This window comes from Neovison vison, chromosome 9 (assembly GCF_020171115.1).
Source record: "Neovison vison isolate M4711 chromosome 9, ASM_NN_V1, whole genome shotgun sequence".
Taxonomy (NCBI): Eukaryota; Metazoa; Chordata; class Mammalia; order Carnivora; family Mustelidae; genus Neogale; species Neogale vison.
This window is the reverse complement of record NC_058099.1, coordinates 30,847,867-30,860,274: the sequence shown is the minus strand read 5'-3', so window position 1 is coordinate 30,860,274 and position 12,408 is coordinate 30,847,867. Positions and strand designations below refer to the sequence as shown.

Sequence of the window (12,408 nt, the reverse complement as noted above, 5' to 3'; positions counted from 1 at the left end):
GTGGCCACCAAGAACTACAGACTCACCCAAAGACGCACACGTCAAAACAGTCCGAGTTGATTCTATGCCTTCTGTGTGGGTGTGTGCAGTGAAAACTTTGGTTTCATTAAATTATAAGAATGCTGTCATCAGCAGAGCATAATTGCGTCTTCCTGACCTCCCCAATGCATCACTGAATACGTCAAATACTCAGATTGCTAAAATATCTTATTTTCCCAACTTCCTTTCTCTCTGGTACCCCAGAGCAACCTTCCTTCTTGACCTTTCTAAAACTTTATCACCGAGACTTCTGGTAAACCATTTTCTTCTACTGTCTCCCATCATTCTATTATCTCAGACCCTTTCTTGCTCCAGATAGATAAGAAATTCACTGGCCCAGCCTCATCAACCTGTGGAAATCAGAATTCAACTCATACCTCAATACAAGCCAGCGAGAGGACGTGGTTTCCCTAATTTACAGAGGAAGAAGCCAGCGTTTCAAGAGATTAATTGACTTGCCCAAGATCTCGAATTCAAGTCTTAGGCTCCAAATTTAACACATGCACAGATACTAGCAATTAAGTGACTAAGGCTGTTGGGAGTAAAAAGGAATAACAGAACATTATGGATGTTTGTTCAAAAAAAATACTTGCTCTGGATAATCTGCCGACTACAGAGATGATTTTTCAGTAATTCTGAAAATCTTCTAAGCTCCGTTTCAAGTCCCTTGATCTTCTTGGACTCTGTTCACTCTCAATAGGCTACAGTTCCCTGTTAAGAAAACAGCAACAACGAGACCCACAAAAACTCCTGCGAACACTCATCGCTAAGAAAACATACCCAACAAGGGGTGCCTGGGTGGCTCATTGGGTTAAAGCCTCTGCCTTTGGCTCAGGTCATGATCCCAGGGTCCTGGGATGGAGCCCTGCATTGGGCTCTCTGCTCAGCAGGGAGCCTGCTTCCTCCTTTCTCTCTGCCTGTCTCTCTGCCTGCTTGTGATCTCTGTCTGTCAAATAAATAAATAAAATCATAAAAAAAAGAAAACATACCCAATTAAAAAATGTTTACAAATTAGTAAAAAGAAAACAAACCAGAACATTACCAACTTAAAAATATAACCTATTATTTATTTTTTTAAAGATTTTATTTATTTATTGGACAGAGCAAGATCACAAGTAGGCAGAGAGGCAGGCAAAGAGAGAGAGGAGGAAGCAGGCTCCCCGCCAAGCAGAGAGCCCAATGCGGGGCTCGATCCCAGGACCCTGAGATCATGACCTGAGCTGAAGGCAGAGGCTTAACCCACTGAGCCACCCAGGCGCCCTATTATTTCTTAAATTATGATAACATTTTCTATCATAATCAACAAGTCCAATGTAGTGGATACTCTTAGTTATCAGCTTCTAAAATCCATGAGTTTATTCGAACCTAGCATGTACTAGGCATATACCCTAGATCCCAGGAGCATGGCACTGTAATGCCTCCACAGCTCAACAATGAGTTTTAAGACTAGGAAGCAGTGTGTACAGTGGAAAGCGTGCTGTGACTGAGCTCTGAGTTCTACTCCTATATCTGCCACTGATGTTTGTATGACCTTGAACCTAAATTTCTTCATCTGGAAAATGAAGGGTTGCATGAGGCGAGTCCTTGAATTTCTTCCTGCTTTAGAGTACTGAGCACCAACACTTGACACGTTTTTGGCCAGTTCACAGCCTCCAGGATTTTCCTTTTTCTGAAAGAAAGCAGGAATTCCATCCAAGCAGGAGTTACTATGATCTCCCTAAAAGTTTGTAAGCATCTGAGGCTCAAGGAAGGAAACAATTTAAAATGCTGTGAATATTAGCCCCCATTAAAACTGTTAGGCACGCTTATCAACAATAGCCAAATTTCACAAAGAGTCCAAGTGTCTATCGACTGATGAATGGATAAAGAAGATGAGGCTTACATGCGACAGAACATTACTGAGCCATAAAAAAGAATGAGATCTTGCCTCTTGCAACAACATGGATGGAGCCAAACAGTATTATGCTAAGTGAGATAAGTCAGTCAAAGAAAGACAGATATCATATGATTTCACTCATGTGTAGAATTTAAGAAATAAAACAGATGAACATAGGGGGAAAAAAGAGAGAGAGAGGTCGACCGAGAGAGGCAAACCATAAAACAGACTCTTCACTATAAAGAATAAGCTGAGGGTTGCCAGAGGTGAGGTAGGGGGTTGGATGGGTTGATGGGGGTTAAGGAGGGCACTTGTTGTGATGAGTAACGGGTGTTGTATATAAAATGATGAACCACTAAATTCTACTGAAACTAATATACTATATGTTAACTAGCTGGAATGCAAATAAAAACTTGAAACTAAAAAAATAAGACAATAAAATTGTCAGGTACTATTAGAATTACTGTGGGTCCTAATTTTTGTGTGATTCCATGGAGGAAGGACCTTGTATACAGGAATTGATAATAAATATTTGTTTAAATTAATTGAACACTGCATTTCTCAGTAGTCACACGTCATTATAAACAATAATGCAATAAATGCATTAAATAAATAATTAAATTTATAATAATATAATAAACACATTAAATATTTTTTACATTATAGTAACAAAACCACGAGAGAATGTATTAACCTCCTCTATAGGCATGGCTGAGAATACAGGTCTCTGCATGGAATGGCCAAGAAAACCTTTAGTTAATGTTGCTTATCACACTGAATACTTGTTAGTCTTTTAACTGCCATAAAATTTTAAAATTTGATTGAGGACAATCATTCTCGATTATGAGGGTATTAGGTTATGTGTTTGAGACATGTGGAAACTAATACTAATATACAAAGAAAGAGGATTGTTACTTTCAATGGAAATTGTAGTTTCATTATTCATAAAAAGATAATTTCATTTGATTCAAAAGCAGGGAAAAATATTTTGTGTCTTAGTGGAAGTCACATATATCACTAGCTTTATAACCATAGAAAATGCCACCCTCTTGTCTCAATTTTTTTAATGAAGTTTTCTTACAGGAAACAGTTAAAGTATTTTTAAAACATCCTTCAGTGAAAGATGATTCAGACCTCGAAGGAAGAACATCCTTTATGTGGGCCGCTGGAAAAGGCAGTGATGATGTCCTTAGGACTATGCTGAGTTTAAAATCTGACATTGATATTAACATGGCAGACAAGTATGGAGGTACAGGTAAGAACCGGCAGACGCTTTTGGTTTGCTTTCTTTTGGGTTCCAAAGTGGATAGGTGCCCTAAAACTTATACAGTAGTGCCTGAAATCATTGTTCCTGTTCTAGTATTGTTTAACTTGCAATTGTACTTGTTAAGTTGCAGCTATCAGGATATCACTCCAAAGGTTTTATTTCCTCCAAGTTCGATAGCTAAATTTAACTTGTGTTTCCACCAGATGAATGGTGGCATTTGGTTTAAAACTCTGGTTGCTCCTGGTTGTTATATGCAACTGATGAATCACAAAACTCTACCTCTGAAAATAATAATATGATATATGTTAATTAATTGATTTTAAATAAAAAATTTTAAAAAACAAAAACAAAATCTCTGCTTGCTCTTGGGATGCCTGGGTGGCTCAGTCGGTTAAGCATCTGACTTTTGGTTTTACCAGAGGTCATGATCTCAAGATCCTGGATCAAGTCCTGCATCAGGCTTCCCATGGAGATTCTTTCTCTCTCCCTCCCTCAACTTGCTCTTTCTCTCTCTCTCTTTTTAAAATAGATAAATAAATCTTTTTAAAAAATAAAACTCTCAATACTCCTTAGACATGATTATAGGAACTCTTCTTATTTATCTTTGTGTAAAAAAACCCATAAGCCTGTACTTAAAACTATGTATATTTAGTAGTTATCAATTATATTTTCAAAAATTTAGAATCATATTTTTTTCCAATTTATTTATTTTCAGAAAAACAGTATTCATTATTTTTTCACCACACCCAGTGCTCCATGCAAGCCGTGCCCTCTATAATACCCACCACCTGGTACCCCAACCTCCCACCACCCCCCCGCCTCTTCAAACCCCTCAGATTGTTTTTCAGAGTCCATAGTCTCTCATGGTTCACCTCCCCTTCCAATTTACCCAAAAGCACATACCCTCCCCAATGTCCATAACCCTACCCCCCTTCTCCAACCCCCCTCCCCCCAGCAACCCACAGTTTGTTTCGTGAGATTAAGAATCACTTAGAATCATATTTTAAGGAATAACATATCTAAATATGTTCTGACCATTCTCATTTAATGTGCTCTTTTCTCAGATTTGAAGAGCATTCCTTCCTCCCAAATCTCCCATTTTAGAGATGAGCCCCCATGATTCTTGAAGCTTCATAGCTTCGCGTTAGATTTGCATCAAAGGCTCTCATAGATGCTTCTTTCTCTCTTTTTCTAATAAGAGAGCACTTTGTACATTGGTTAATAAGAAAGGTATGAATTTTTTAGCTTTCATTGTCAACTTGGAAGTCGCTACCTCATATCCTAATTGCAAGTCTGAAAAAGAAAGACAATCACACAATGATAGCACAACAAAGCAGAACAGAATAAAAACTCAGTGTCAAGCTTCTCGGTGTTATGTTTTTATATTTGTAGAAACATAGTAGAGCCATCTGCACCTATCAGTTGTCTGGGATAAGATCTTTCTTGGCTTCCAGAACTACTGATACAGCACTTAGTCGGAAGCAAGGTTATACCTAATAATCTCCATCCTATACCTAAACCATCACCCCTTCTAAATTTTTTTTTCAAAGTTTTTGGGTAATATCAATTCTAATAAAAGCTTTAACTGTCAAAAGTAATTATTTAGCAAAGCTTTGCAGTAGACCTTAAGCTTCTTAAAGAAGGATATAGTGCATATATATAGGACATTGAACTTATAAATGGAGTGAACATTTCATTTTTTGTCAGACTTCCATTAGTATGCAGCCTTTCACTTTCCCACTAACTTTCCTTTTAGTTTAACTTTTTCATGTATTTTAATGAAGTATGGTCAAGGATAGTTCCATCCTTTTAACCAAAGGTATCTTTCTGACGTGCACCATAGGTAGAGTTCAGACATAAATTGTTCTCAGATTCATTAATTCCCTGGCTCTTTCTCTTAAGGGAATTTTATTATATGTCAGACATGCCTTCCTGACATTTCTTTTCTTTAAAAATGAGTTTCTCTCCATCATCCCTCTACAGGGTAGTTTTTCCTTCCCATGAAAAAGAGTTCTCATCAACAGCAACATACAGACATTATTTGGATCTTGATTCAAATAAGTTGTAAAAAAAAATTATAAAACAATAGGATAGTATGGGTACTTTCTAGATATTTGATATTACAGAATTTTTGTTAATGTTTTTTGGGTATAATAATAAGACTAGCTTTTCCTTGCAATGCTAAGGCTAGGGCTCTGCAGACCCCATTTCTGCTTTGCCAGTAGGTGCCTTTTAGAATCCTCCTGTAGGGGGCAGTAGAGGGAACCTGGAAAACTGGAAGAATGGGATTACAACTTCCTGTCTCCTGGTTTCCTGTTCCTCCACAGGCTCCTCTTCTAGGCTTTTAAGTTTTAATAATTTATCTTCTTCTTTTCATTCCCATGGTCCTAGAATTGCTGGCTGTCTTCTGCATGTACTACCTCTGTGATCCCTTAGTGTTCCTTTTTTGGTTTTTTCCTTCTTTGGTCCATAGCTAACAATTCTTTATTTTGAACTCTCTCTGTTAAAGTATCTGGCATGGTTTCTGTCTCCTGAGTGGACCCTGACTGATACAGTGGTTGTGGTGTTTGTTTGTTTTTTTTAAGATTTTATCCATTTATTTGACAGAGATCACAAGTAGGCAGAGAAGCAGGCAGAGAGAGAGGAGGAAGCAGGCTCCCCGCTGAGCAGAGAGCCTGACTTGGGGCTTGATCCCAGGACTCTGGGACCATGACCCGAGCTGAAGGCAGAGGCTTTAACCCACTGAGCCACTCAGGCACCCCAGTGGTTGTGTTTTTAAAAAAGAAAAACAATGTCTTTTAGATACACTGTACTAAAATATTTACAAATGAAAGGCTAGGACTCTAGAATTTTATTCAAAACAAAAGTGGGGACAAGGGATGGCAGGTAGATGAAACAAAACCAGGCATCTACTGATTGTCCCTTAAGCTAGGGAATGGCTGTATTGTGTTCTCTAGATTACTATCTTTTCTTTTGAATATGTTTGAAATTTTCCATAACAAAAAGTTAAATTAAAAAAAAATTAGGGCTCCTCTGTAAATTTGTGATACCTTCTCAAAGAGGGAGCAACAATAGTTGAATCTAAGGTTACTTTAAAGTAATGTAAATGCAAATAGAAATGGGAAATTTCAGTTGATAAGAAAATGAATTCTATCTTTTGCTTAGTCAGGATTTGGGGATGGTTTTGGTTTTTTTTTTGTTTTTTTTTTTAACGTTGACATTTATCTGAACAGTATTTATTCCATACTAACGCCACATCACACAATTGTAGAATTTTGCAATTAGAAAGTACATTAAAATCAAATCTAGTCCAGGGTTTTCCAAACCATATTTTTTAGAACAATAGGTATCTATAGAGTGCTTGAAGTGTTACCAAGGGGGGCGGTTACTTAAGTGGGCAACCCTCCACCCCTGCTTTAGTCAGAAATACGCAACTCTTACCAGTTTTATTTATTTATTTAGACAGACAGACAGACAGAGATCACAAGTAGGCAGAGAGGCAGGCAGAGAGAGGGAAGCAGGCTCCCTGCTGAGCAGAGAGCCCGATGCAGGGCTCGATCCCAGAACCCTGGGATCATGACCTGAGCCGAAGGCAGAGGCTTTAACCCACTGAGCCACCCAGGCACCCGTCTTACCAGTTTTATATGTTGAATGTTTTATAAAGCTTCCTTTGGGGGCAGATGTATTCTTATGCTCTTAAAATGTGAAAGTCACCAAACTATCATAGATGTAGCACACCTAATCTACCTTACAACATTCCCACATATTGTCAGCCTCTAGTGACATGGCTCCAATATGGAGAACCCACTACTTCCGTCTTAACCTAACTCCTGTCAGAAGGTCTTTCTTACACTGAGCCCAGCTTTATCACACTGAACGTTCCGCTCTGTGCTATCTTCCACATGGCAGCACCTAAGACATTTGAAGTCTCTCACGCTCTTCTGAATTTTGTCTGGGCCAAACTAACATTTAGCCACGTAGATCAGGGTCGTCCAGCACAAATGCGTGTAAGAATTGCAAGGGTGATTGTTTAAATACAGATTCCAGGCTATACAGACAGAAATCGGTTTCAGATCTTCTAAGTCCTATTGACTCCACCTCTAACGTATATCCTTAATCTTTCTGCTTCTCTTCAGCTCCACTCCTGCCAGCGCAGTTCCAGCCATCAGCATTCTTTACTGAGTCTCCTGCAATAGGGTTCGCTGGTCTCCCTGCTTACGTTCTCACCTACTACAGTACCTTCTCTGGAAAGCAGCCAGAGTGATCTGATTAAGGCACCAGTCCAATAATATCACTCACCTGTGTGAAGTCCTTCAGGGCCTTCATCCCTGGGACCTGTGTGGCCCCTTGGGATCTGGCCTTCTCGACCTTTCTGCCTTACTTCATTGTGTGGCAGCTTCCTTGCCTTCCCTCAGCACATAAAGTTGTTCCTGCTCTTGGACTAACTCTTCTCTTTGCTCGAACTACTTCCTCTCAAGATCCCTACATTGCTGACTCTCCGTGACCCGGGTCTCAGCTTCAGTGTCAGCTCCTTACCAAGGCTTTTCATCCCCACCCGTTCAAGTGGTCTCCCAGATACTCTGAACATCAAGACACCACGTATTACTCCAGTCATACCATCCACCATCATCTAATACTTTGTTTATCTGTTCAGTTTTTATTTTGCTTCTCCTGCTAGAACATAATCTTCTCTATTTTGTTGTCTGCTGGATTCCCACCACTACATTCACACCCAGCCCATAGAAGATGCCCAGGAATCTGCACTTTTGCAGGCATCCTGGGTTTGCTCCATGGATCACAGTTTATGAAAGAAACAATGTTCTAGGCATTATAGGGCCAGGAGACTTAGAAGGAACTGGCCCAGGCCTCTAGACCGTCATGCTGGCAGACTCAGAATTTAAGGAGTGATGTATTTAAATAGAATTTAAAGCATAATCCAGAGAGGACTGGCCTAAGTCAAGCACGAGAGGGGAGTAACACAGGCACGGGTCAGCAGAACAGAAATCCCCAAAGAATCAAAATTACTCTTTCAAACCCCACAGGAAGGCACCAGAGAGGAGACCACGTTCTTCCTCAGGTTTTTTCTCCCGTGTTGAAACATATTGTTGTTTCTTAAATTGGGCCCGGAGGAAACAAGTGACTTGAATTTGGAGCCACATTGTATGAAAAATGCACTCAAGGCAGTGGGCTGTGCGTACCCTCGGTACCACACGGGCGCGCAGGCCTCTGGCAGGAATAGCGCGGCTCAGACGCTGAAGGACCCAGGGATTGACGCTTCCCGTCGCACCAACCCCCGAGCATATGTTTATCGAGCGGGTTGGTGGGCAGAACTGCCTGCATCATTCAGATCATCTCTCTCTGTCAATTTTGGTTCCCTCACCCTCTTAGAGGGAGGAAAAGACGAGCTGGTAACCGAGGAAGGGAACGCATCCAGACCCTTAGGATGGAAAGGAAGAAACAGTGAGATGAGAAAGGTAGAAGGACCCGGAAGGTGTGAGTAGTGCCTACGACTAGAAAGGAAGACTGAAATCTATAGGAGTGAACAGGAGGGAATCCTGAAGATTCAACTGCCTTTAGCCAGAATGATGAGGACATCAGAAGAGGAGAAGATGCGCGGTACTGTATAGTAAGGAAAAGGCAAAGCTGTTACCCAAGCATCGGTTGCTCTCTGTCGCTTTCTTTTCAGCCCTACATGCTGCTGCCCTTTCTGGCCACGTCAGCACCGTGAAGTTACTGCTGGAAAATAATGCTCAGGTGGATGCCACCGACGTCATGAAGCATACCCCGCTCTTCCGAGCCTGTGAGATGGGACACAAAGATGTGATTCAGACCCTTATTAAAGGTTCGTTACCAAGGGTGCTCCTACTAAGTCACTCTCAAAAGGTAGGAATTCTTGCAGGCGCTGTTTGAAACTCCACTTACAGAGCAGAGGGCCGCCTGGCTGGGGGCCTGGGGTCACTCCGAGCTCCGCCTGTTGCGTGGTTTGGGAAAAGCCACTTCACCTGCCCAATCCTGTTTCACTTTGTATAAAAGAAAAATGACTCCTGCCCTGACCAACTTACAGGCTTACTGTAAAACTCTGAAGGAGATAATATACACAGAGGTATTTTGCTAAGAGTAAGAGTACAGCATTGAAGGGACTGTTGTTACTTTTTTTTTTTTTCAGACTTCTGTTCTTTTTGATCGACTCTCTCTTTTGGACATTGTCATTATATTTTTGCTTTTTCAGGTGGAGCAAGGGTAGATTTAGTTGATCAGGACGGACATTCTCTTCTACACTGGGCAGCACTGGGAGGAAATGCTGATGTTTGCCAGATATTGATAGAAAACAAGATCAATCCAAATGTGCAAGATTACGCGGGACGAACCCCTTTGCAGTGCGCGGCGTACGGCGGCTACATCAACTGCATGGCTGTGCTTATGGAAAATAACGCAGACCCCAATATTCAAGACAAAGAGGTAGACAGTCTAGACCTTTCTATGTTGCTTGCTCGCAGAGGTTCAGAATATTTCTTTGTCATTAACTAAAATAAAGTAAAACCTTTTCCCAAACAGATAACTTACAAATTTATCTGTTAATTAAAAATGAGTTTTGGGGTGCCTGGGTGGCTTAGTGGGTTGAGACTCTGCCTTTGGCTCAGGTCATGATCCCAGGGTCCTGGGATGGAGCCCTGCATTGCATCGGGCTCTCTGCTCAGCAGGGAGCCTGCTTCCCCTCTTTCTCTCTCTCTCTCTCTCTTTGCCTGCCTCTCTGCCTACTTGTGATCTCTCTTTCTCTGTCAAATAAATAAATAAAATCTTTTTAAAAAATAAGTTTTAGGGACGCCTGGGTGGCGCAGTTGGTTGGACGACTGCCTTCGGCTCAGGGCGTGATCCTGGAGTCCCGGGATCGAGTCCCACATCAGGCTCCCAGCTCCATGGGGAGTCTGCTTCGCGGAGTCTGCTTCGCGGAGTCTGCTTCGCGGAGTCTGCTTCGCTCTCTGACCTTCTCCTCGCTCATGCTCTGTCTCACTGTCTCTCTCTCTCAAATAAATAAATAAAAAATCTTTAAAAAAAAAAAAAAGTTTTAATTTTCCCTGTTTTCCTTCTACTTCTTGTCTATATCTATATATACCTTAACAAAGTCATAACAGAGAATGGGAATAAATTTATAACTTTCATAAAATATAGATACATGGCATGTGTGTATGGATGTGTGTGTGTGTGTATATATATATATATATATATATATATATATATATATGATATTTCACAGATTACATTTTGTTCACTTAAAATCATCACCAGTATTTTCTCATTTGGTGCATCATCTTCTGCATAATCATAGATGCTGCATATTCCAAAGTTCTAGGACCTTTGTTTAATAACTCGTTCAGTTCTTACAGCAACTCTGTAAAGGAGTTGCTATTATTATTCCCATTTACTGGTGACAAGATTGAAGCTCATGGAGCTCACCCAATTACCCTAAGGTAGACAATAGTAGCAGGGCTGTTGTGGGGTGTCACGATCCAAACTATGCCTGTAACCCCAATTTTAGAATTAAGTAATTTCCTGTTGCTGGGTACTTTTCATTGTTATGGATCATGTTTTATTAATCATTGTTGTGCATTTAACTTTTCTTTATTATTTCCCTAGAATAATTTCCCCAAGAGAGATTATTATTGGTGTATGAATGTGACTAGGCTCTGATATATACTGTTGAACTGATTCTTTTAAAAGATTTTATTTATTTATTTGAGAAAGAGAGCATGCACCTGAGCAGGGGGAGGAGCAGAGGGAGATTGGAAAGAGAGAGAATCCCAAGCAGACTCCCCATGGAGCATGGAGCCCAACTCAGGACTCCATCTCATGACCCTGGGAGCACGACCTGAGTTAAAATCAGGAGTTGGTTGCTCAACCAGCTGAGCCACCCAGGTGCCCCTGTTGAATGGATTTTTTTTAAAAAGATTTTATTTATTTATTTGACAGAGAGAGAGATCACAAGTAAGCAAAGAGGCAGGCAGAAAGAGAGGGGGAAGCGGGCTCCCTGCTGAGCAGAGAACCCAATGCAGGGCTCAATCCCAGGACCCTGGGACCATGCACTGAGCCAAAGGCAGAGGCTTAACCCACTGAGCCACTCAGGCATCCCTGTTGAATGGATTTTTAAACCATGTGGCTTAATCTCCCCTCCCCAGCTATGCAGTATTATATTAACGTCTCTCAGTTTAGCCAGTATTGATATTTTTTGCTACTTTAATTACATTAAGTCTTCAAAAATACTAGCATACCCTGCTTTTTAAGCCATAAAATATATTTTCTATTAATTCATTCAATAAATACTTTTCAAGATTTTTCCTATATGTGGGACACCTGGGTGGCTCAGTAGGTTATGTGTCTGCCTTCAGCTCAGGTCATGATCCCAGGGTCCTGGGATTGAGTCCCACACCAGGCTCCTGCCTGCTGTTCCCTCTACTTGTGCTCATTCTCTCCCTGTCTCTCTCAATCTAATAAATAAAATCTTTAAAAAAGGATTCTTCCTATATGTAAAAGTAACATAATGAAAAATATATGAAATAATGTTCCTTGTACTCAGGTTATTAGAAATGAATCTTTTGTAATCTGTGGTACATTTTACATTGTTTTTACAAGTTACCAGTTTCTAACAGAAGTAGTATATACTAAACTACTTTCCAATTCTGTTAGTTTTCATGTTTTTGGATTATCTGTATAAACAGTGTATCGTTTGTGAATAGTATGTCTTAATTGAACTAACTAATACCTCCAGCACAGTGTCAAATAGAATTGGTGATAGTTGACATCCTTAATTATTCTGGTTTTTCAAGGGGAAAGCTTGAAATATTTCACCACTGAATATGATATTTGCTATAGGTTCCCTTATATTACTAGTTGCTAAGAATTGGTTTTTTTTTAATTCACAGCTGTTTAATTTTTGTCAGATACTATTTCTGCATCTTCCAACATGATTTTTCACCTCTTTGCCATTAATACGGTGAAGTAAAAAGAGTCAGTAAATAGTTCCTCTTATTCTCTTACAGAATTTCCGTAATATTGGTATCACTTCTTTCTTAAGTATTTGTAAGAATTCCCTGGTGAAGCCATCTGGCCTAGTGGTATTCTTTGTATCAAAGGTATTAATAACTAATTCGGTGTCATTTGTAATTATAAGACATTCAGATTTCTCAGCATTTTCTTTTCAGCTTTGGTAAGTTGCGTTTTCTGAGAAATT

General features: G+C 40.1%; 1 protein-coding gene across 3 annotated transcripts in view; it reads left to right on the top strand.

Moving 5' to 3' along the window:
- INVS (inversin) overlaps positions 1-12,408 on the top strand; it is a 168,880-nt gene that overhangs the window by 92,576 nt on the left and 63,896 nt on the right. For all 3 annotated transcript variants that reach the window (XM_044265260.1, XM_044265257.1, XM_044265258.1), the window contains 3 exons: positions 2,999-3,170; positions 8,869-9,024; positions 9,412-9,641. In XM_044265260.1, coding sequence (XP_044121195.1) covers positions 2,999-3,170; positions 8,869-9,024; positions 9,412-9,641 — 558 coding nt within the window. The remainder of the gene's footprint in view (positions 1-2,998; positions 3,171-8,868; positions 9,025-9,411; positions 9,642-12,408) is intronic.